Source organism: Sphaerodactylus townsendi, linkage group LG11 (genome assembly GCF_021028975.2).
Source record: "Sphaerodactylus townsendi isolate TG3544 linkage group LG11, MPM_Stown_v2.3, whole genome shotgun sequence".
Taxonomy (NCBI): Eukaryota; Metazoa; Chordata; class Lepidosauria; order Squamata; family Sphaerodactylidae; genus Sphaerodactylus; species Sphaerodactylus townsendi.
The window spans coordinates 25,741,529-25,765,955 of NC_059435.1; the positions used below are offsets into that span (position 1 = coordinate 25,741,529).

At 39.3% G+C, this 24,427-nt stretch overlaps 1 protein-coding gene across 34 annotated transcripts in view; it reads left to right on the forward strand.

Annotated features, from left to right (window-relative positions):
- Positions 1–24,427, forward strand: part of CLASP2 (cytoplasmic linker associated protein 2) — a 140,642-nt gene that overhangs the window by 27,056 nt on the left and 89,159 nt on the right. For 33 of the 34 annotated variants that reach the window (XM_048511074.1, XM_048511073.1, XM_048511081.1 and 30 more), the window contains exon 7: positions 5,747–5,817. In XM_048511074.1, the coding sequence (XP_048367031.1) occupies positions 5,747–5,817 (71 nt within the window). Of the gene's footprint in view, positions 1–5,746; positions 5,818–15,208; positions 15,422–24,427 lie in introns of those variants that run through there. The other variant, XM_048511108.1, reaches the window with a different exon arrangement.

The following is a 24,427-nucleotide window of genomic DNA, read 5'->3' on the forward strand; positions in this document are numbered from 1 at the left end:
AAAGGAGCTTGTAAGCCACCTTGAGTCTCCTTACAGGAGAGAAAGGGGGGATAGAAACCCAAATTTTTCATCATTTGTCCTTGTCCTGAACCTACCTGAGTACCAGGAAAGGCTGTATCAGGGGTTCAGGGTTTCTGCAGTGATGAAATATTTTTGTATGTCTCCCAACCCTTTTGTAGTTTTGCTGAAATACTTTTGTACATCTCCCAACCCTGACTGACATAGTTGGTGAGAAAAATTATACCTCATTTCTGGCTGCTTTTACACTTGACTGTGGTAGGAATTAGGAACCTGGCACTTAGTGCTGCTCGACTCCCTCTTGGCAGGAGCTTAGGGTTAAAATGAAAAAATGTATTGGCAGCTCCTAAATGCCATCAAGTTACTGCACAAAAACGATTTACAACAAATGGATTTTTGTGCTTTAACAAAAAGGCTGTTAATGCTGCTGGCATCTGACCATTAGTGGGTGTTTGAGGGAGTTCCATAAAGGAATTAACAATCCTTGGAAATTATTTTCAGGTTGTAGATATGGAAATCATGCAGGACCAGTGTTTGTAATGTGTTAGGTGTGAACATCTAAGTGTGGTCTGTGTATAAACATGGGTATGAATTATACACACAAACAGATCCTATGCCTAACCTGACCAACACATCGTAAAAATAGACCCATTATGATCACTTCCATCTGGGTGCATACCTGCAAGAATTATTTCTGTTGACTTTATGACTTTAGCTTCTTCTGTTCTCAGAAGTCATGTTCAAAGGGCTATTTTGACTGCTAGTCACTGGGTTGGCAGAAAGATTGTGTTGCTTTACTGATTCAGCCTGTCTCACGCATCTTTTTTATTAACATACACATACTCTACCAGTTAATGGCATGGACATTTTTCTAGTTTATTAAAGCTTTGGACGTTTGTAGCCTAGACATCCAGATGCAGGGTCTGTAAATGTGCAAAAGTATAATACCCACCACCCACCCCCCGGCCCAGTCTTCTGTGAATATATGAGTATTCAAGATAAAATGACAATCCAAAATGATGACAGAGTAGTAAATAGTTTTAGAATTTGAGAACTCAACCCGATCATGCACTTATCTGCAGAAATGTGCTATAGATGTTTTATGGAGTGTATAGCTTATTTACAGAAATCTTGGTACCTCTGAAGCACTAGAATACATTTTGCTTTGCACATCTTCAGATTATTTTAATATCTGCACAGAAGTTGATTCTAAATATTAGTATTTGAACTTGGGCAGTCATTCAGACTGGTTGAGAGCCAAGACTGGGTTGAAATATTTCTTTCAAAATGTATTAGCACCGTAGGGCACTGTTGGTGTAACTAGCATGTTGCTCTATAGCTGATGTACACTTAGAATAAAATGTTTTGTTTCACTCTAGTGGTTTTAGTACCTATATAACAGATATTTTATAGTGTTTAAAGGTGTTCCCCCGGTTTCTGAGGCTTCTGCCAGCCATTACCATTTAGAACAGCATCTAGGCTGATTCTTGGTGAAAATGTTTGTTGGTTGAAAAGGGTGCAATCTTAAACACATTTACTGGGGAGTAAGCCCCACTGACCTCTGCGTGGTTTTCTGAGTAAACCTGCTTATGTCTGAATTGCACGAAGCCCTTTTCTAATGTGGTTCCCTCTGTTTGTTTCTTGCATCTTATTCCAGTTTGCTCTGAGTACAGGGAAAATTCCTACAAGTCAAGTCTGTCACAGCAATCTTTCATCCAGAAAGCGATCATTTCACTTCTCCTTAATTCACTGGTTAGTGTGAGTGAAATACAGCAATTAGTGGAATTCTGGTAGACTACAAAACCAGATCAATTTGGCTAAGAGTCGGTAAGAGTTACTGATAGCAAAAGGAAAAATATTAAGCCAGTAAATTTCTAGGTATGGTGTTTGAGCAAAGGTTGAAATAAAAGTACAGAATAAATGTATTTTTTTCTTGTTTAAATTTTAATCTTGCCTCTAAGTGGAGAATGAACTAGGCACCCAAATCTGGAATTCACAGAATTATTTCCATTTAAGTCCTCAATGTAAAATGTGTGAAAGATAAATTTTTGGAAATGACTTGAAGCTGCAGGGACTGCATGTAGAACAAGGACCTTTCCAGAGAGGAAGATCCTCTTGGTACCTCTGAAGCCGAGCTGAAACCGTGGAACTGGCTGGCTAGTTTTCTTTTTCCACATCTCTTCTAGCAACATAAGTTAAAAAGAAATAGAACTTTGCTGTACTTCTTATGCATTACTTCCAGAATTACAAGGCATTGGAATGCACACAGGCTGGTCTTCCTGGTCATTTGAAAGCTATTCTTTTTGCACCAAGTCACTTTTCAAACCTATATGAAGAGTATTAGAACAATGTTTTTGTGAGGCATCCCCAGTCTAGGTTAAGCAGTGGACCCATTACAACAGTTGTGTCTAACATTTTGCCTTCTGCATAAAATCAGGGAACACAAATCTCACCATTTTACATTGTTTCATGTTTTGATAGATCATTATGCAGGAATCCAAAATTCTTCCCTTCAGTAGTTTTTCAGTAGGAATTCATTTTCCACCCATTACTTGGATCTTAATTAGGTTTTTATTCTTACTTAACTGCTTCAGAATCCAGTTCCAAATAATAACATCTTATATTTAGTTTGTCATTGGGCTAATAAATCAAAACATGCTATTGTCAGGGGTTTTTTAATGTGCAAGGAAAGAATTGTGCCATACTTGAATTGGCTGTGGAAATATTATCTTCAAACACTGCTATATCGTAGAAGTTCTTAAGGTGGCTTCCTGAATTTAGGGTTTGACTCTAATAATTAACTAGACCATCTTACGCTGAGCTACACTTTTCTATCTTTATGCCAATAAAGGCTTGCTTGCTACACTTTTCATTGAAGTCAGTGTCCTTAGAAGTCTGTAATTCTGCTTAAGATTGCCCTATAAGTCTTGCAAATTATCTGTTGGCTTAACTATTTGTAGGTATCCCAGTTTGGCTCTCAGAAACATGTCACAAAATTAGATTTATATCCCAGTCTATCCAAAGCTTCTTGAACAGATGCCAAATATGTCAGACTACCTATTAGTTTATGAAAAGTGAAAAAAATAGTTTGCTGTATCTGATGCTAATCAGTTGACCAGACGAATTTTTTAAAGTAGAAGAACTGTGTCCATAGTTACAATAGTCCTTCAACAGTGGATCTTAAACTGAGCTAATAAACTTTACAGCCCTAGATGCCTGTTTGAAAAGAATTGCATATTTGCATGTGGTATAGTAAAATAGTATCCCTGATCTGAATAGCCCAGGATAGCCTAATTTTGGCTGATCTTGGAAGTTAAGTAAGGTCTGTCCTGGTAAGTATTTGGATGGGAGTCTACTAAGCAGTACCAGGGTTGCTATGCAGAGACAAACCACCTCTGAACATGTCTTGAAACCTGCAAAGTCACCATGTTTGTTGTGACTTGACAGCATCAACAAAAAAGTAAACAGTCATATCATCTTGCCTGAGAAAGTAGTATGGCTGCCGATGTCCGATTGTAGCTGGGTCTGCTAAGAACTTAATGGTCTCTAATCAGTTGTGAAATCTCTTGGATATGATTAGATGGTTTTACACTACATTAAACTGAACCCAAGCAAATTACAGTAATCCAATGGTCAACAAGTCATTAGTTTTATGTTGTACCAAATACCACTTGACAACTCATGGGAGAGAGGTATTTTGAGAGATCTGAAGGAAATTCTTTGTTTGCACATGCTATTTTCAACAGCATAGAATACATGTGTGTACTAAGTGGCTTGTCCTTTTTTCTCAGGTTTGTAGAAAATGAGAAAAGCATAACCTCCATCACAAAACTGACCAGAAAATAGACATTTTGTCCAGTATCACAAGATCTATAGGAATCTAGTTATGTTTGTCTCTGGTATACAGATTAGAGTGCCAGATTTGTATCTAGCAGAACCAAGTGTGAACCCTCATTTTGCCGTGGAAGGCAGCTGGGTGATTTTGGTCCTGTCACACATTCTCTCAGCCTAAACTACCTTATAGGGTAGTTGGAGAATAAAATAAAGGAGAAGAGAATTGCATAAGCCATCTTGGGTCTCCATTGGAAAGAAGGGCTGAATATAAATGAAGCTTCAAAAATCACTTTAAATAAACCAAAAAATGCATTTTGCTGCAAGTCCCCTGAATTTAAATGGGTGCCTCAGTTATACTACAAAATCATAGTAAACCATTGTTCAGCCTAACCTTGTGAGTTGTACGTCACAAGTTTAGCTTCATAAAAACAAAAAGAGACATCTGGCAGCCGAATGGTAAAGGGATGGGATGTTTGATTTAGCTTCAATCTCTAGATATCTTGCTGGAAGTCAGGGTTTTTAGTAAATCTCCATAGGTACTTTTTATTAAGACTGCATAGGTACTTTTAAAAGCTTGTAAAGTTTAAATCTCCAATTTCTGTTCCAATCAATGTATTTTATCTGCTCTTTTGCTATTATGGTGAGATGGGATTTTAAATACTGGTCATTGACCGCAAACAAACGAACAAACAATAATAATATTCAGTTACACGAGAATATTCCCTTTGTATGTACCACAGATTATGTTTTATCTTTTATCTGTGTTTTTAGCGTATTTTTCGTACACATACAGTTTATGCTAATGGTACTGTGGAATTGATGCATATTTGTTTTGTAGTACTGTTGTACTGGTCGTTAACTGTAAATAAATGATTGATTGCTTGATTAAAGTTTAGTTTCATTTGTTTTATTTACTTTATATTCTATCCCTTTTATTTACTTTATATTCTATATGTTGTACTGGTCGTTAACTGTAAATAAATGATTGATTGATTGATTAAAGTTTAGTTTCATTTGTTTTATTTACTTTATATTCTATCCCTAACTGGGCCACCAAGGTGACGAGTAGATTTAATCAAAATATATCTGTAGAATAAATCAAAATATGTCTTTAGAATAAATCCAAACAAAAATATCCAAAGCTAAACCATTCATAAACTTTGAAATAATTAAAACATAGCAGAGAAGCAGGGATCGCTGAAGGAATGCCAGATGTCAGAGAAATCTTCACCTACTAGTGGAAGACAGCAACAAGACACAGACAAGTGTCCCAGGGCAGGGGGAATTCCAGACTATTGGTACCACAACCAAGAAAGCAGTCTCCCAAGTTGCTACCTACCCAGTGTCAGAAGGTGGGGGCACCTAAAGTAAGCCCTCAAAATTATCAGTTGATCAGTTAGGTTTGTAATAGAATAGCCAGTCCTTTTGGTGTGCTGGTTCCAAGCTACTTAGGGCTTTAAAGGTTAGCACCAGCATCCTGGAATTGTGTCTGGAAAACGATTGGGAGCCCGTGTAAATAGGCCAAGATTAGAGTGATATATCCAGCCAACATTGTGGCTGCACAATTTTGTACCAGTTGAAGTTGCCAAACGCTTTTCAAGAGTAGCCACATGTAGAGTGCATTGTAGTTAATTAGATGGATATAACGAGGGCATGCACCACAACAGCCAGTGTTATGTTTGATATTGCCAGGATTTCCAGAATCATTGGTGTACTTTGCACTGGATTTCATTGAACTTTTTTTTTAATGAGGGTAAAGAAATGGACTAATGTGTTAGCTTTCATTTACATTGCTTTTTTATTCTTTGGTTACAAATAATATTTATGAAATTTGATGCGGATGAAGAAATGAAGTGATACGTCAACTTTTATTTGCATTGTTTTTTATTCTTAGGTTACAAACCATATTTATGAAATTTGATGAAGTGAAAAGCTGTGGCAACATGATTTCGAGCAACGTCAGTGGTGAGTACGCAGTGTGGCTTGGGTGCCAAATTGACTTGACATGCATTTTAAATTTTAGTACTTCTGCAACCAAAATTTGATGAGATTTTTTAACTGAAATAATGTTGTTGCTGATATGAAGAGACCTCCTGGATCAGATCAGTGGTCTATTTCGTCTAGCATCTTGTCTTACACAGGGACCAACCATTTACTCTGGAGAGCCACCAGCAGGGCATAGAGGCCAAAGCCTCTCTTCATGTTGCCTCTTGGTGCTGATACCCTTTTGGTAGGGTACTTCTAAAATCCCAGCATTGTTGGGTCACGTTGGTGGCGGCAGGCCTCTTCCCCGCTCCCTCCAGCCTGCAGGAGAGGCAGCGGTGACGAGTGAAACAAAGAGTGAGCGAGCGGGCCAATTTGTGCACTGGGTAATCCCTGTGTGGCCACTTGGCTGAACCCTCCCTGACAGGGTGGCAGGCTGCCTTTCTGCACCATGGTTTCTTTGCCAAGCTTGCTTTCCTGAAGAAGGAGCAGGCAAGCAAGCCAAGTGAAAAAAACAACCACACAGAAGGGCAGTTTAGACCCCATTGCCTTGCCAGGGAGGGCCCGGCCAAGCGGCTGCCCAGGGATTACCCAGTGCCCGAACTCGCCTGCCTGCTCACTTTTTGCTTCGCTTGTTTCCATCGCCTCTCCTGCAGGCCAGAGGGGATGGGGAAGCAGCCTGCTGTCATGCCATAGCAACTCTGAGATTTTAACAGTACTCTACCAAAAGGGGCTTTTTGGCAGGGGGAGATGGGGGGGGCAGTCCCCAGGGCAGCTGGGGGGTGCCATTTGAGAACTTGCCCTGGGTGCCATTTTCCCAATTATATGCCCTTGCATTTACCTATGTTAAAATTCATATGCCACATTATTGTCCACTCACTCAGTTTATGAAGGTCCTCCTGGAGCTTTCATGCTCAGCTTTGGTTTTGACCGACTTGAATAATTTTGTGCCATCTGTAATCATGGCTACTAAGCTACTCACCCCCAGTTCCAAATCATTTATGAACAAATTAAATAGCACAGGTCCCAATACCAGTCCTTCCACACCTTTTACTTCCCTCCATTGCAAGAATTGTCCATTCTTGCTCTTTCCTTCCTGTTGTTTAACCAATTTATAATCCAGAAGAGGAGTTATCCTCTTTTCACATGACTGCTCAGCTTACTTGTAGTTCTTTAGCAAGGTACTTCATCAAAAGCCTTTGAAAACCAAGGTTTATAATGTCTGCCACTCACCATTATCTACATATTTGTTCACTTTCTCACAGAATTTCCGAACATTGGTGAGGGAGGACTTCCCTCTGTAGAGGCCATGCTAGTTTTAGCTCAACAGGCTTTATTTGTCTACGTGCCTTATACTTTTATCTTTGATTACAGTTTTTACTAACTTTCCTGAGACAGACATTAGGCTAATTGGCCTGTAAATTCCTGGTTTCCTCTTGGATTAATTTTAACAATTGCTGCTCTTGAGTTTCAGGTACAGGGTTGGACTTTAATTACAAGTTATATATGCTGGTTAGTAAATTAAACAATGTCACATTTGAGTTGCCTAAGAACTCTCGGGTGCATGCCATGACAACTTGAAGACTTATTGGTTTTTAATTTCCGCAATAGCTTTAGAATTTCATCTTGCATAACCTCAATTTTACTCAGTTCTTTACCTTCCTGAAAATAGTTGCTGTGGTGTGATTATGTGCTTCAACTTTCCACAGTGAACACAGACACAAGTAATTCATTTAACTTCTCTGCCATCTCTCCATCTTCCTTTAGCAATTCTTTTATTCCTTGGTCTCCAAAGGCCCAGCTGTTTTTCTGACTAGTTTTCTACTCTGGATATATTCAATGAAATGCTTATTTTTGTCTTGAGGTTTTTAGAAATACACTTATCTTTTCATATGCCGAATTATTAATATAGGCCTTTTTTGGCAGATATTTTGCTACCCTTCTGTTCACTTTGTTTGGGTAGTCCTACCACTTTTTAAAGACCTTTTATGCCTTCTTCATTTGGGGTGCCCTTTTAGACTTGGCAGTATCTTTCTTAATCTGGGGAATATATTTCTTCTGGGATTCAGTTAGTGTTGTTCTAAATAGCTTCCAGTACTTCCTCCAGGGATTTGAGTTTCTTGTGTTTCTCTTTCAGCTTCCTCCTAATTAGCCCCCTCATTTTTGTAAGGTTCCTTCTTTTGACATCAAATGCTATAGTTTTGTATTTTAGGGGTAACTTTCAATTAATAAGAATGCTGGACTTAGTAGCATTATGGTAACTGTTCCAAATTGGTACAATATCTACAACTCACATCAGGTCTTGAGCCCTGCTCAAGATCACTATCCCTCTGGTTGGCTTTGTGAACAACTGGTCCAGTTTACAGTCACTACTGGTGGCTAGGAATCTCATTTCTATTGCCTAATTTGAGCACATATTAGAGTACTTGAAGTCACTCAGTATCACAGCATTATCTGCTTTAGCCACCTCCCTAATTTCCTCTCCTTCATCTCAAAATAAGCCTCAGGGATTTGATCAGGTAGGATATAGCACACCCTCCCTTTTAAGTAACCCTTAGGTCCCAGTTTCTCTACCCATATTGCTTCTATTGAGAAGTTTGTTCTCCAGATGATTGATTCTGTTATCTTTTTGGTATACAACACAACACAATGTTCCTCCCTGTCTTGCCTACAGAGCTTGTACCATATTCCACTGATTTTCCCCATTCCACCATTTGTCTGAAACTGTCACCCATTTAAAGTTGAATGTTAATGTAGCTGACAAAGCACACTACTGTGTTGTGAGTTTGCTTGAAAGAATCCCTCTGGGTTTCTGTTGTTTTGGTGGCACACGGGGCTAAACGGTTTGAGGCACATGGACACCTGACCCAATCTGGGGGAGGGGATCATGGTTCGGGTGACTGTATCAGTTGGGACCAGGTCAACAATAATAGTCTAACCTATTTTGCTTCTGGTTTCTGGCCATATTTTTAGTATGGCAATATGTCCCACGTCGGTCTCTGCTTACACTGGCCAGAGGCCAATTTTACCCTGAGAATCCCTCCCCCCCTCTGCTTGATGCGGCTGTATACAGCAGCCTCCACCAGGGCCAGGGCTTTTACGGCCCTGGCCCCTGCCTGGTGGAATGCTCTTCCTCCAACTGTCCGGACCCCTCGCCAAGGGACCTACGCGCCATGAGTCTCCAAGCCCAGGGCCTGTAAGACTGAGTTATTCCACCGGGCCTTTGGGGAGGCCTTCGGCTGCTGGATAGGTGCCCATTAACAACTTAAGATCCGGCTGTTCCCCTCTCCAGGGGAGTTGATAGAGGAGTTAATGGCTAAAACATGCATCTGGTTCTTGAATCTCTGACTGCTTATGGAATTTAGGAGCGCTGCTTTTAACTGATATGAATTTTAGTATTTTATTTTGTTATCCGCTTTTTATTGTGATGTAAACCGCCCTGAGCCCTTTGGGGGAGGGCAGTATAAAAGTGGAACTAATAAATAAATAAATAAATAATAGTGTTGTTGATTATATTGGTTTTATACTTTGTTGTCTAGAGGCTGATCTGATTTTTTTGTATAGCTCAATTTAACTAAGAGTATCTGAGACTGTTAGCTGTTAAGTAGTATGTAATTACATGGATTTTGATATGGCGACATGAATTTTATTGTTGCTTGTTTTGTCCTGAATATTATTATAGTTATTTATTTATATCACACCTGTATCAATAGAAGTCTCTATTTGCACTGGGAACTTATTATTCCTTCTTCAGTAATTGATGCTACCTACAACCTTATAAACTGTAAAATATTCTCTATGCTTTTTGGTAGAAAAAGAATAGTGGATGACAGTGTGGAAAAAGTCAACTGTATGAGTTGAAGGGTACAATGCAAGGTCTGGTTCACATAAGTGATAGAATGTGAGGGAAATGAGGTGGTAGATTGAATGGCATCAGTTCAGTTCTTTGGACTGTTCCTCTCTGTTAGCAGTAAGCAGTGTTTGTGATTGGGGGTAAACCTTACTTCCTGCTGTGCTAGTTCTATTGGTTTGCTAGTTATACTGGTTCTATTGGTTTTTACACAGAACAGTATTTAAATCTGAAACACACCACATGCAGCCTGTCCATGCTGTAACCATGGAATTCTACCATTTCTTTACCAACTCTTTCTCTTGCATCTGTAAACCATGCATTAGACATATTCATGTGATTCAAGTCTGTGGAAGTACATAATGATGGTATCAGATGGTGGGTGTGGGGAGAGAGTTATGAATGATCTAGAAATAGAAATTAATTTAGCTGAATTAAATTTTAGGACAGAATGACATCTGGATCACTTACAGTGAGTTAGTGAGATGATCAAGGACTAATTCTAATTTAAGATAACAGAATTGTAGTTAATTCTATAATTCTACATACATGGCTATATGTATTAACTTATGTTCACGAAGCCTTATGTATTAAGGCTATATGTATAAGGCTATATGTATATTAAGGCTATATGTATTAAGGCTATATGTATAAGTCTATATGTATTAACTTATGTGCACGAAGCCTTATGGCTATATGTATTAACTTACTTGCATGAAACCATAAAGCTTCATGCAGATGTTTGCCAGAGGTGCCCTGCTGTGGTACAGTTTAAAAACTGCTAACGCAAGTAGCAGTAATTTACACATTCCTTGCACACACTACTGATGGAAACCACCATTGTATAATTTTGAGCAAGTTTATTGGCCTTTTCAGTACTTACATGTGTAAACCACTCATGAGCAAATAGATATGAGTATTCCTAGTGTATCAGTCTGTTCTCAAATGAAAGAGTAATGTGCTGGAATGACCCATATTTTGATGCTACTTCAATCAGTCCTGTCTGTTGTTGTTCCAATAATGTTATATGCCTGTTGTGAATGAATTATAATGGCAGGGCATGAGAAAACATAGTCACTCCGCAATTCCTTTTTCATTTATGTAGACCTGCAGGAAATGCAAGATGGCATAATTTCTGCAACTGTTCGGGTAGATGCTTTGTTTTCAAGATGTGTATGTTGGAGGATGTTTGTGCTCCTTGACGCTACTTATGCGGCTGTTGTAGACTACTCCCGAGTCCTAAGGCTACCAGCTGCCTCATAAAAATTGATGTGGCATCCTTGCAAATGAGAGGTGTGCTAGGCATCTTGTGTTTATCAGCAAATGAACAGCCGTTTCCATGGAAACGGACACAGCTAACCCCAGCAAAGATCTTAGCACTCCTATTTTGGGAGGCTGAGATTTGTAAGTGCTGTTCCTTCTGTGGATTTTGAGGATTGCAGCATGGTGTATTGAGAGAAGGGCTGCGATTGAAAATTGTCTGAAAGCCTTCTGTTTCTTTTTCCTCACAGTGACCAGACATCATTAAAGCAGTCTAATGTGTTCTCTAGTCATCCGTATCTAACAGCTTGCGGGGGTCTCTTAATGCCCACTTCATAAACATTTATGTGGGAGTTTTTTGAGTGCCACAGACGTGGATCATAATGTGAGAAAAGCAGAATTTAGAATTATATCACTGCAGATGAATGACTCTAAAGGTGTATGTTTTTGTGTTGCAGATATTTGTGGCTTGTTTGTATCACATGTACCTCTGTTTGCCTACATCACCCCCCCGCCCCCACTTTGAGAGACAATTACTATGGAAATGTCAGTGGGACCAGCCGATTGTGAAATATGTCACTTTCTTAGTCACTGTGCTATGAATAACATGCACAAATGCTAACTTACAAATCGAAGTCAGGTGGTTACGGTAGTGTTATGAAATGTACATCACAGGTTCTTTTCCTTCTTTGAAGGCTCATATGTTGAACCTTATGATGTGGTGGAAGACTTTCATCTCTGACTGGCTACTTAAATAATTTCAAACAAAATAAAATCACCCTTTTCTATTCGAGGATTGGTCAGCCTGGTTTTTTTCATTAATTTGTGGCTGCAGATGTAACAGAAAGCTATGATATTTCTAAAATGACCTTTGAAAGTTTTCAGAGTGTGTGGCTTGACAATTGAACCTTCCTGTTTTGTAGCAAATGGTAATGTAGTGTTAATTTGCATCACAAATTCTAGATCGTTTTTCTTCTTACAAACCAGGTTTAACAATGCACTCCTAAGCACAGTTGAACTTTTTGAAGTTCATTGACATCAGTGTACTTAGCAAGAAGTGACTCAGTTTAGGGTTGCTCTGTAAACCAGACCTCTAAATAGATAGTTTGCAGTTTGGCTGAAGTTGCAAATTATGAACTGGGTGCAGAGGAAGAGGATGAGAGCATGAATGAGGATGAGAGCATGAATACTTTTAAAGTTTATTCACGCAATGACAAATTGTGACTTGTCCTTGCATCTGAATTCTCACTTTGAGATTTTCTTTTTTAAAACCTTGTGAAATTTATCAGCTCTCTCTTAATGGTTTTGGAGAACTCAGAATACTGTCTTCTAATAATTTTTGTAGCTGGAGGTTCATCTTGGATTTCATTCAAATCTCCGTTTGCTGAAAATGCAGTTGAGACAGAAAATACAGTGGAACCTCAGTTTTTGTTGGTAATCTATCCGAAAAGAATCGATGAAAACCGAAACTGATGAAAACCGAGGCAAATTTTTCCATAGGAATCAGGGTAAATCCCATTAATCCGTTCCGGGCACTCCAAAAAACATACCAAAAACACATTTTTTGGTAAATAAACATAGTGTTTAATTCTGAAAACAGTAACAAACAATAACACTAGCACCAGCTTTAGAGCCAGTGGACCAATGTCGCACCACAAAGCTGTCCAAATAGGTCTGTTTCTGACGCCTCTTTAAGATTTGTCTGAAATGAGGCAAGAAATGGGGCAAGACACGTCCTGTAACAGCTTTGTCCGGGTGATTTTTCTCCACAAACCCCTGCACCTTACTGCAAATCAATGAAAACTGAGGCAAATCGATGAAAACCGAGACAAATTTTTCACTGAAAAAATCAATGAAAACCGAGGGTCCACTGTACCCATTTGTGAGACAGAGCGAGAGAGACCTCCATCTTGTGTGTGTTTGTTTCTTTCATTTAGTATCCGGCTCTCCGCAGCCAAAGGCAGGCTCAAATAGCTAACAGACACGCTTAAAACGACTATACAAATATATCAAACAAATACAACTAAACATTAAAACTTCCAGTATAAAATATACATTTTTATAGATGACTGTATTCAAGTAACTAGCCCAAACAGATAAGTCTCTCCATAATTTCAACCTGTGGGTGGGAAGGGGAGGGAGCATAGATTATTATTTTAGGGCCAAATATTTTATACAAGGTTGGCATTGTTAACTGCATGCCTGGTGGAATAATTCAGTCTTTCAGGCTTTGTGGAATTGAGTTATATCCCACAGGGCCTGACTTCTGCCGGAAGTCGTCATATCACTGCTAACATATGGCGACCCATAGGGATTTCAAGGCAAGAGACTGTTAGAGGTGACCTGCAGGTTTCACGTGGAGAAGTGGGGAATCGAACATGGGTTTCCAGATTAGGGTCTGCTACTCTTAATCAGTATATCATGCTGGCTCCCTAAACTCTGTCTTACAAACACAGAGTTATCTCTTGACTTTAAGCGGGAATGAACTTAGGAACCTCTGCAGTGACCATGGGAGTCATCGATTGATCTCGGACTGGCTTGTGTGGCAGGATGGAGGCTAAGACTGCAGTCTTCAGAACACTTTCCTTGGAGTCACTGGCTAAATTGGGACCTGGTTCCTAGTGGACCTGCTTAGGATTGCCCTCTGGCTCTGTTGTATTAATTTATAGAAGAGGGTAGAATGTGTGTGAGGGAAGCCGCAGCCATATTTGTTTCAAAACACAGGGGTGTGCCCCATTCTTTTAGCAAATTAATTTTCTTTGCCCTTCCACCCAGTCGTCTTCTGTGTATACCTTACCTCACCTACGTGGGCACAGAAAGGTTTTGTCTCACACAACTGCAGCTATATTGGGAAGAACAGAGAAGTGAGGATGGTGTTTCCAAGGAAGTTGGAGGGGTGGCTGAGTAGAGTGGTTGTGGATTCTTCCTCTCTGTGTCCGAGACTGGGTGTTTGTGAGCCCTGTTAACTTGTCTCCATACCCTTGCTGTTATAGCAGTTCTGGTAATCAGCCTCCCCCTGTCCTGAATAAGAGAAGATCCCTGGGGTTTTCCAGTTAGGGAAGTAGAACATTTGTGAGTTCTGTGTTTACCTGAATAAGAGAAGATCCCTGGGGTTTTCCAGTTAGGGAAGTAGAACATTTGTGAGTTCTGTGTTTACCTAAAAACAGGGAGCAGCAGTGGCATAGTGGTTAAGAGCAGGTGTGCTCTAATCTGGAGGAACCGGGTTTGATTCCCTGCTCTGCTGCTTGAGCTGTGGAGGCTTATCTGGGGAATTCAGATTAGCCTCTGCACTCCAACACACGCCAGCTGGGTGACCTTGGGCTAGTCACAGTTCTTTGGAGCTCTCTCAGCCCCACCTACCTCACAGGGTGTTTGTTGTGAGGGGGGAAGGGAAAGGAGTTTGTAAGCCCCCTTGAGTCTCCTACAGGAAAGAATGTGGGGATATGAATCCAACTCTTCTTCTTCTTAAATGAATAGACTGTGTATGGCGATGAATTCCTTTCTATTAAATGTTGCGGGTCTACACTTGAGTCAGTTGGGAAAAGAAAACCTTAAAAATAGATCATATTCTAAAGAACTTGGTAGTATAAATGTGTTGTCCTTAATTTGCAACATCCGCCTAACATTATTTTCTCTGGCATTTTTGCAGATGTGATTTTCTTTTTATACATTGTCACGTTACTTTGTAGTTTTTAAAACTGTCTTGTGGGAAGTGATTGTCCTGACTGTTGTGTGCAGCTGAGAACTGAGACTGTTGTTGATAAGAGGAGCAGTGCAGACTTGCCTTGGATATGCGGTTGGCTCAGACTCTACCAAAAGCAGTCTTTGTTAAGCTCGCAGCTTTCTTTGAACAGAAAAGCCATTGACGATCTGCCTTTGACGTGATTTGTTTACAGCCGCCAGTGACGGTTGTACACAATGGGAGATTGAGAAGACAGCCAAAAAGAGTCCAGGCAGGACCGTGGCACATCTTCTGTTTGCAGAAATATAAATTAGATAATCACTGGATCATGCGATGACTCCTCCTTACACATGATTTTTTGTGGAAAAGGAACAGAATGCGATTACAGAACACATGCTTTGTGTTGTGATGACTGCATTAGAGGTCTCAATGGAATAATGTTAATTGGCTGTGAGCGATGTCTTTAAAGAAAAAGTCACAGAGCTTGGGGGGGCGGGAGCAGAGAAAATAATCCTTGTGTTTGACTGGATGTGCATCATTAGTTTTAAGCAGGCATGGGGATAGCTGTGTTGGATGTGTTTCCTGTTAAGAAGCAGGACTTCTATTTTGAAGTGGGGTAGCAGCTGTTGCTTATTGCAGTATAGAACTGCAGTTCTCACTGGGTCACACAGTGGTCTGTCTTCACGCTGCACCGGATTGAGAGTGGCGCAGGCACATATAGTCTCCCGGAGATTGCGGTTCAATCATTTGGAAAATCTAGCAGCGTTTCAGCTGTGTAATGGCTGTCGGAGATGGTGAGTACCCTCTTTAAAAAAAAAAACACCAAATTTTGCCTTGGTTTTTATGCACATTTACATTGAAACAACCTTGCCATGTAAAACATGTCAACCGTATTTTGTGGTGTGCCACAGTGTATGTATGGCTGATCTTATTTTAGTTTCAGTGCTGACATTTAAATTGTGTTTAAGCTACAGGAAAACATGGTAAATATAGCACCTTTCAACCATGTGTCCTGGGCTGCTGGTGGCTTTGTCTGGTGATAAAGAGGACATGTCACTGATGTTCACATAATAAGAATGTCTGCACTTCACCATGAGAAGGCAGCAGATATAGTAATAAAAGGTTTTTAAAGCAAGCGGTATTAAGTACTTTTTCAAAGTCTTGGTGTGTCTTATTGTCTTATTTGGATGTTAGTGTGTACTGTCACTATTGTGTGGTGATGGCAGCCTGCCTAGGTGTTTGTGTAATCATTAAAATAACATAATTTTTTGAATGTAGGCTTTTAAAACTTCAATTTATAGTGGCAATATAATCATATGCAATCTTATTATTGTCTTGGGGATGGGACATTTTAATGTCTGGTAGGTACAAATTGATCAAACTATGCAGTAGAGTTGAGTTGTACAGAATTTAACATTATTAGTAAGTACGTATCAAATTTAAGTTATCTAGGTCACTAAATATGAACTCAAAGAGGCGTAGTTCCGTAACCAAATTGCATGAGGAAAAAGCATACCAGGAGAACCTACTGATATGCATATCAGGAAAACCTACAAAATGTTGCTGAGATAGTGACATTCTCTAATCTGCTGGAAATTCAGTAATAGCTGAGTAGTATTTTATAGACAGAAGGCTGTTGCATAATCACCTAACGTTGATTCCTTTCTGCAACTGTATAGTTGTTTTGGCGAAAGTGAAATATAATCAGTGGGTTGGAAACTGCTTATTATTGTCTTTTCATAAATTCATGTCTGTCCATTTTGATAAATTTAAGAATGAGCTTTCTCACTTTTATGGGATAGCAAAACTTCTTGAATTCTCCCATGCACTGGCCAATCCAAAAATGTCTGTCTTTGTAGCATATCGCTTTGCCCATGAAGCTGTCAGTCATTCAGTTAACCATAATAATTGCTACCGTGATATGGATATTAATAGTCAATATTCCTGTGTCTGTTTTTACAGACAGAAAATATCTTCTGATACATTTGGGTGTTTTTTCTTTTGTGTGTTTAGAAGATGTTTGGAATGCAGCTAGACTAAATAGGCTCATTAAATAGCACATAAAGCTCTTTTTAAATTGACTTCCCTGTGCCACTAATGGCATTATTTTGTGTGTTTACTCACTGTTGGCTTTCACTTCAGCAACAGTAGCTGAAGAATGTTAGAATAATTACCTGTCTTGTGCAAGGTTTTTCATAACTTTGTGATGATGGCAAAACTATTCAAACACAGTACTGTTCTGGAAGGCAGCTGACACTAGTATGTAGGAGCTTTGAGTAAAATGTCAGATATAATTAGAAATGTGTAGGATGATGTAGCAGTTTTCTTTCTTAAGTTACAGTAAAGCATAGTTTGGAGAAATTCAGCCTTTATGCTGAACAATGTTACAATAAAAATAATTGAAAAATAATACTGTATATTGGAGATGACCGGTTCTATGGATATTCTAAATATATTATTCCTTCTTTAAAACCTGGGAACGTTTATCAAATGACTACAAACAGAGTTTTAGTTTTCACATTCTTTTTTTTCAAAAAGTAAAGAAATGTTAATTCAAGAACTTGTGGATTTAACTGTGCGATACTATGCAGTTACTCCATCTTAAGCCTGTTGAAATTAAGATGAGCTTAGACTGGAGTAACTCTCTTTAACTGGTTGTGGTGGGTTTTCCGGGCTGTGTGGCCGTGGTCTGGTGAAACCACGGCCACATCCCGGAAAACCCACCACAACCAGTTGAATCCGGCCGTGAAAGCCTTTGACAATACAGCTCTCTTTAAGATTGCAGTGTAAGTATGTATTTTTATTCAGCGATAAGTACTTGATATAATTTCCAAAGCTTTCACATCTTCCATTCCAGTTAGCCATGAGATGTACTAATGCTGCTGCTCCATACTTTGCAACTTTTTCTGTTTCAAAATAAGCCTTAAATTGCGTTGTGAGATTTCAGGGTTGTGATTTTTTCTTTACTGTTTTGAGAATGGTCAACTCAATTGTCAAATTGGAAATGTGGAGGGGAAAAGTGGCCAAGAACAGTTCTTGGCAGTGGATTCCTCCCCTTTTCTTGTGAACTGCTCCTTGAAGAAGATAATGTTTTATCCCCTGTTAACAAGATTAGAGCTCCCAAGCAATAGCCAGCATAATTGCTATGTACTACTATCATGTAGGGCACAAGATCACACTGTGTGTTTTTTAATTTAAAAATGGACAAGAGTGTTGCTATTCTGCTGAAAACTATTTTTTAAACCAACATCATTGCTCAAACTTCAACAGTTATTGGTACCATTTTTTAAAATGGGATCAGTGTAGATTTGTTCAGAGGACAACTTGTTTAATTCCCAGTAATGAGAAAACTTTACAATAAAGTTATTTGTTTTTAAGAAGATTTTGTGGTATGCAATGCCAATGAAGCAAAGAATAGGGGATACACAGGAAATTCTTTTACTCACTTATGCTTGGTGCAGATAAAGCTATTGAATGTTAAACTTGTAGAGTTGAACTCTAAGTCATAATTCATTCTCTAATTACAGTTTGTACTGTTTCAGGAGGTATAATGCAAGAGCATATGAGAAGTTTGTGTTTCCTTAGTGTCCCTTGACATTTCTTGAATTTAGAAAAATGCCTTACACCTGACTTAATTCTCCCTAATTTTTAAAGCTTCCAAATTTTAGTGATTTTCTTTTGAATAGAGGCCATTTAAAATGATGTAACTGTTGAAAATTGGGAAGATACTTAAACTTCAAGGGACAAACAAAATTTGAAGGTGGCATATTAAGAGTAACTATTGAATTGCAAGATGTTAGATGGGGTTACTAAGTAGTTGCTAAAGCGGCATTGTGGATAATTGCAAAGCAGAGCTAACAAAATGTCTGGTGATTTAGGACACTTCTGAGACAGTAAATAGAAGTCTGCCTCTGACAGTTTACATTTCTTCTAACTAAATTCAGACTGCTGTGCATACCTTTGTTTGGAAGTTCAGAAATTAGCCATGGGCTTATAGTTTTTCCAGTTCCTCCTTTCCTGTATATGGTTTCCCTTTTTTTTTTCTTTTAGTGCTAGTTTGCCATGCCGTCTGAAGTAATGTTTGCCCTCCAGATTGGAAACCCACCTCAAGCCGTGGTTTCTAATCCTAATTTGGAATTGAACCGCTAACCCTAGATTGTTTGTTTGTTTGGCATGGCATGGCATGGCAAACTATTTAGTGCTAAATCTGGGAGGATGGAAAAGAGAGTATGCCAGCGTCTGAACTAAACCACTGTGTTTATTTTTGCTCTCCAGGCAGAAATGTTTTAGCAACTACTTATTTATGGATTTGCTCAGAGTAATAATTCCAATTTTTCTAGTATTATGATGTGATGCCTCTAGTTCTGTGCTCTAGGCATCAAAACAAATCTCTGCTAACAAAGGGGAATATGCAGATACTCAGCAGCCTCAGCTGATGAGAGGATGTGGAACTTTGGGGGTGGGGAGGGCAGGGCAGGGCAGGGCAGGGAAGAGTTAGGAGAACAGAAAGCTGGTCATCACCTCTTATGAAGTTTGGGGAAGTGACAGGGGAAACTACCATAAGAAAAGTTAGGGAGGTAGGCTGCTCCAAGTGAAGATCTCAAGCATCTACATACACAAGGCTTGGAGGCCTATGTTAGGCAGGAATAGAGCAGGTAATCCGCATAACCTTAAGGAAACAGTGGATGAGGAAAATATCTCTAATACGGTTCCAAGATGCTGAGATTCTGGGGTTTAGGGAGGAGTTCCAAGTAAAATCTTTTGCTTGCTAACCCTCAGAAGAACAGCCTGTTATTTTGGTAAAGCTGTGGGTGTGTGAAATTGTTACTTTTATAAAAAGGAGCTTCTGCTCTCCCGCGCTGTTCATAGCTGATGCCTTGTTACATTCCTTCACTTTTCCACTAAACCACTAAGCGTAAGGCCTGCTACGGAAGAGACAGTAAACTTATTCCTTTTGTCTGTCAGGGTTATTTGTTAACACTGCCTTGTTGACTAATTGCAACCCATGCTTTAACCAAAACCACTAGGTCACTGCTACTGAAAAGTGGGACAGAAAGATGAGGGGAACCAAATAAACACCTAGCAGTCATGATCCCTAAGGTAACTTTCAACAAAAGTAAAAAAATTACTGTAAAGTCCAAAATAGCTAAAAGCTGCAGAAATAAAATAGAAGTAAATTAAAGAATTTTAGTTCACCTGCACAAATCAAATATTGTATGCAATCAAACACTATTTTAGAGGTGTTGCAGATTAAAAAGAATTAGGTATTTTATTGATTTGTCATTTTTAGAATGTCTAGGTGTTAAATTAGTGAGAATAAAATAAAATACCTGTTTGGTTGTTAGAGATTCTGTTTTACATAGTTTCTGTTAGATGACAAATCTAGAAATGTTGTTTCCTCCTATCCTTTGGTCAGAATGTCTATTTCCTAAATACCGTGTATAAGTCGACCCGCATATAAGTCGAGGCATCTAATTTTACCATACAAAAACTGGGAAAACTTATTGACTCGCTTATAAGTCAAGGGTGGGAAATGAGCAGCTACTGGTAAATTTCAAAAATAAAAATAGATACCAATAAAATTACATTAATTGAGGCATCAGTGGGTTAAATGTTTTTGAATATTTATTTCAAAGAAAAACAGTAAACTAGCTCTGTAAGTGGAAAAGAGGGTCAACAAAACCAATATGGTCTCAACAATAACTTTAAAGGTACAAAAACCTTAGTTTTTTTGTAAGGAAGGGTTTTAAACAATGGATCTTACAACAAAAACTGAAATGAACATGCCTGTTCACTGTGACTCAAAACTACCCTGCTTTTTAAAAGAATAATTCATTATTTTTAGTGTACATATTTTTAAAATTGCACATGGCAGGTGTCATTTTAGAAGGGACATTCACACAACCTGTCAGGGGAGGAATGTTTATGTTAGCAGTACCAACATTTCAGAGTATCTTTTGGAGACTCTCCTGATGATACCACCCAGGTTTGGTGAAGTTTGGTTCAGGGGGTCCAAAGTTATGGACCCTCAAAATGTAGCCCCATCTACTATTAGCTCCCATTGGAAACAATGGGGGATGGGGCACCCCCTTTGGAGGTCCATAACTTTGGACCCCCTGAACCCAACTTTACCAAACATGGCAGGTATCATCAGGAGTGTCACCTGATGATACCCTGAAATTTTGGTGCCACTAGCCTTAAAACTGCGCCCCCTGGAGGGCGACAAAGTAAAAACCCTAAAATATTTTTAAAAATACAGCTGACTCATGTATAAGTCGAGGGGGGCTTTTTCAGCACAAAAAAATGTGCTGAAAAACTCGACTTATACACGAGTATATATGGTACTTATCTTTATCCCTGTTGTCAAAGGCTCAGTTATATACCCATAATATTTAAGCTGATAATATTGAACCAAAATTACAGTGCCCAAGATTCACATCACAGATTGGCTTTTGAGGTAATAAAGTTTGTGCATGGTCATTTATCATCTTATGTGGCAAAGTATTTACGTGAAGTTATCCCTGCTTAATTTTGTTTTCTGAAACATCTTAAAGCTTACAAGGTAGGCTACTATTCACTGCTACTCAAAAAGGATCTGAATTCTGACCCATTGGCTTAATATGCCAGGTCCAAAGCTGATATTGTTGGCCCCATGTTCTGAGAAACGGAATTTAATAGGAAAGATTTCATACCTTTCATGGTGAAATAATTTCAGCTATGCCTTCCCCATTAAATCCACAAATCCTATATTTTAAAAGTAAACTGAAAAGTCTGTTGCAGTGATGAGATCAACCTATACAATACATCGATAATACATGCTGGTTGAATAAAGTCCCCAACCTTAACTATGGCCCTGGCAAGAGGACTGGGTACCAACTAAGAAACTGTCTTTTCCACAGTAACTTTGTAAAATTCAGTCTTTGGGAGAAGGCTTTATAGTTCCAAGCTGTTTTTATCTTTGGCATACCAGTAGAGGCATGCAGTGAAGTTGCCAGTTGTTACCCTGATTTATTTATTTATGTAGTGTGGGCACTGGTTCATTTTGAACTGGACTGAGACCAACCATTTATTTCAGTTAGGGTATCAAATGTTGAGAGTACTACTACTTCCTGCCTCTCCCTGAATTACTGTACTTTTGGAAAGTATTTCACAAAGAAAGGAAAGAAGCTTTTCTAAATTTATTATTAAAATCTTGAATCACTTTATGCAGGTTTATATCATAACATGTTTAATCTTTAGTACATTTTGACATAAGTGTCCAGTGACTAGATGATCAAAAGTATAGCCCTTGTGGTTGGCACAAGGGCTGTTGCTGAGATCTTACTTGTCAAATGTGGACAGCAGAATTCTGTAACTTCTTGAACTTCTTGTCACACTCCTTACAATTCAGCCACTATCAAGTGGCCATAACATTTATTCTATCACAAAGGGAAAAACTTATTCCTTAGTTTTCATAAGAAAACTTACTTGTGGATTCAAATTGAGAAATATCAATGGTATGAAATTAATGGATAGCTTAGAAATTCACTGTGAGTAGTTTAAGTTCTACTGTAAACTTAATAACCTAACAGCCAAATTAATGTTTAGCTAGCTGCTAAGAAACCCAAATCTTGTGGTCAAAGAAATTTTGATACCACTGAAGTTGCTTTTGTTCCTTTGTCATTGAAATCAAATGAGCTATATGGCAAGCTGCTTCCAGAACTCTTTACCAGATCAGCATGTATCATAGAAAGTTGAACATTGAAGATATTAACTGTTACGAGTGTAATTCACATAGTTAAGCCAACTTGCTTATTCACCTTGGTGTGAATATTTCTTATTTCTACAGGGTTTTCTGAAAATCTGGACGTGATTTAAAAGTAATAGATTCCGACAGTTCATCCAGAGGTTGCCTGACCGCATGACCTCCACCATGATGGTCATCGCTCATGCCAGATTGCAGATGAGACCACTACAGAACTGGTTTGTCAGGAATTATAATCCTGCTGCTGACTACCGGTTTCATAAATTGTCCATACCTAGATCTGTTATCAGGTCCCTATCATGGTGGACTGCATCTCCCAATTAATTGGAGGGAATATCTATGGGAGCTCCTAGTCATAGCATCTAGGTCTTCACAGATGCCTCCTGGCTGGTTGGGAAGCTCATTTTGAAGGCCATTATATTCAGGGTTGAATATGGCTTGCACATAAATTTGCTTGAGTTCAAGGCAGTAAAATTTGCTCTCCTCTCCTTTGTAGCTATGGTGTCTGGGAAATCGGTTCTTATTGGCATGAACAACATGACAGCCCTACATTATATCTTAAAGCAAGAGGGCACAGTATCTCTAGACACTGCAGAGAAGCCCAGATTATCTACGACTGGGCCATTAGTCACCATGTCACTTTACTTCCATTCATGTTGCAGGCAGCCAAAACAAGATTGCGGATGCTTTCAGCAGGGAGACTGTTCTCAGCCAGGATTGGTCCCTGGGGCGGAATTTTTTAGACAAGTTATTTCAGAAATGGGCACACCTCCTGTCAATTTATTCGCCTTGCAGCAGAATGCAAAGTGTTGGAGATATTGCTCCAGGGCAGAAATAGGGAAAAGCTCATTAGGACACCCATTCCAATATGTCTGGATTGGGACATGCCTTTTCATATTCCCCCTTCCCTCTCATCAACAGAAGTGTAGCCAAGATCCTGTCAGACAAGACCAGCTGTATCCTGATGGCCCCATACTGGATCAGACAACTGTGGTTTTCAGCTCTCATGCATCTATTCAAAGGGAATCTATACAGGTTTCCTCCCATGGGGCATGTATTTCATCACAGTATCCTGTCGCTACACTTAACAACATGGTTAATCCTTTAGTGAATTGCTGGTCTAAGAGGGTCATGCAAGTTTTGTTGTCATCTAGAAAGGCATCTACCAAAATATCATAATCCCTAAAATGGAAAAGGTTGTCTTGTTGGGCATTACAGAGGAATGTAAACCCAGAAACCTATGACTTCCCTGTTCTTTTTGAGTATCTGTTGAGTCTTTGAGGATGCTAGACTGTCCAGTTCTTCAGTTAAAGTACACCATGCTGCAATATCCACGTTTAATGTTGCCGCTGACTCCTTGTCTCTTTTCTCCAATCCCTTCTGCAAAGGATTTCTTAAGAGACTCACCAGCCTGTATCCCCCTGCTTGACTTCCGGTTTCACAATAGAGTCTTACACTGGTTCTCACACACCTTATGGAAAACTCTTTGAACCTGTGCGTAGTTGTCATTTGGCCTTTTTGTCATACAGGATAGATTTTTTGGTAGCCATCACAGTGGCCAGGCGGGTGGGGGAATCTACAAACTGTACAGTGTGACCCACCCTTCACAAGGTTTCATTCAAAGTTGTTCTGTGCCCCTGCATGCACACATTCACAGGATTACTCAAGTGTTCCATCTGGGGTAGGGCATTGTTTTGCTGGTGTTTTTCCCACAATGGCAGTGGACATTTGCAGGGTATTGCAATTTTCTACCTGGAAAGAACAAGACCTTTTTGCCAGGGCAACAACCTTTTAATGTGTTTTAAAGGTCCACACAATGGGTATAAAGTGTCTATTCAGACTCTGTCTCATTGGGTGTTGTCAGCTATCTATACCTCTTACGGAGTGGCCAAGGCCAACTGCCCATCGAACGTACTTTACCAAGGTGCAAGCTTTTTCAGCTGCTTTGCAGGGTGGTGTTTCCATAGAGTAGCCACCTGGTTTTCACAAAATATTATTCTGTCAGTGTTGATTCTCATGGAGAAGCAGCTGTGGGGAGAGCAGTGCTACAATCATT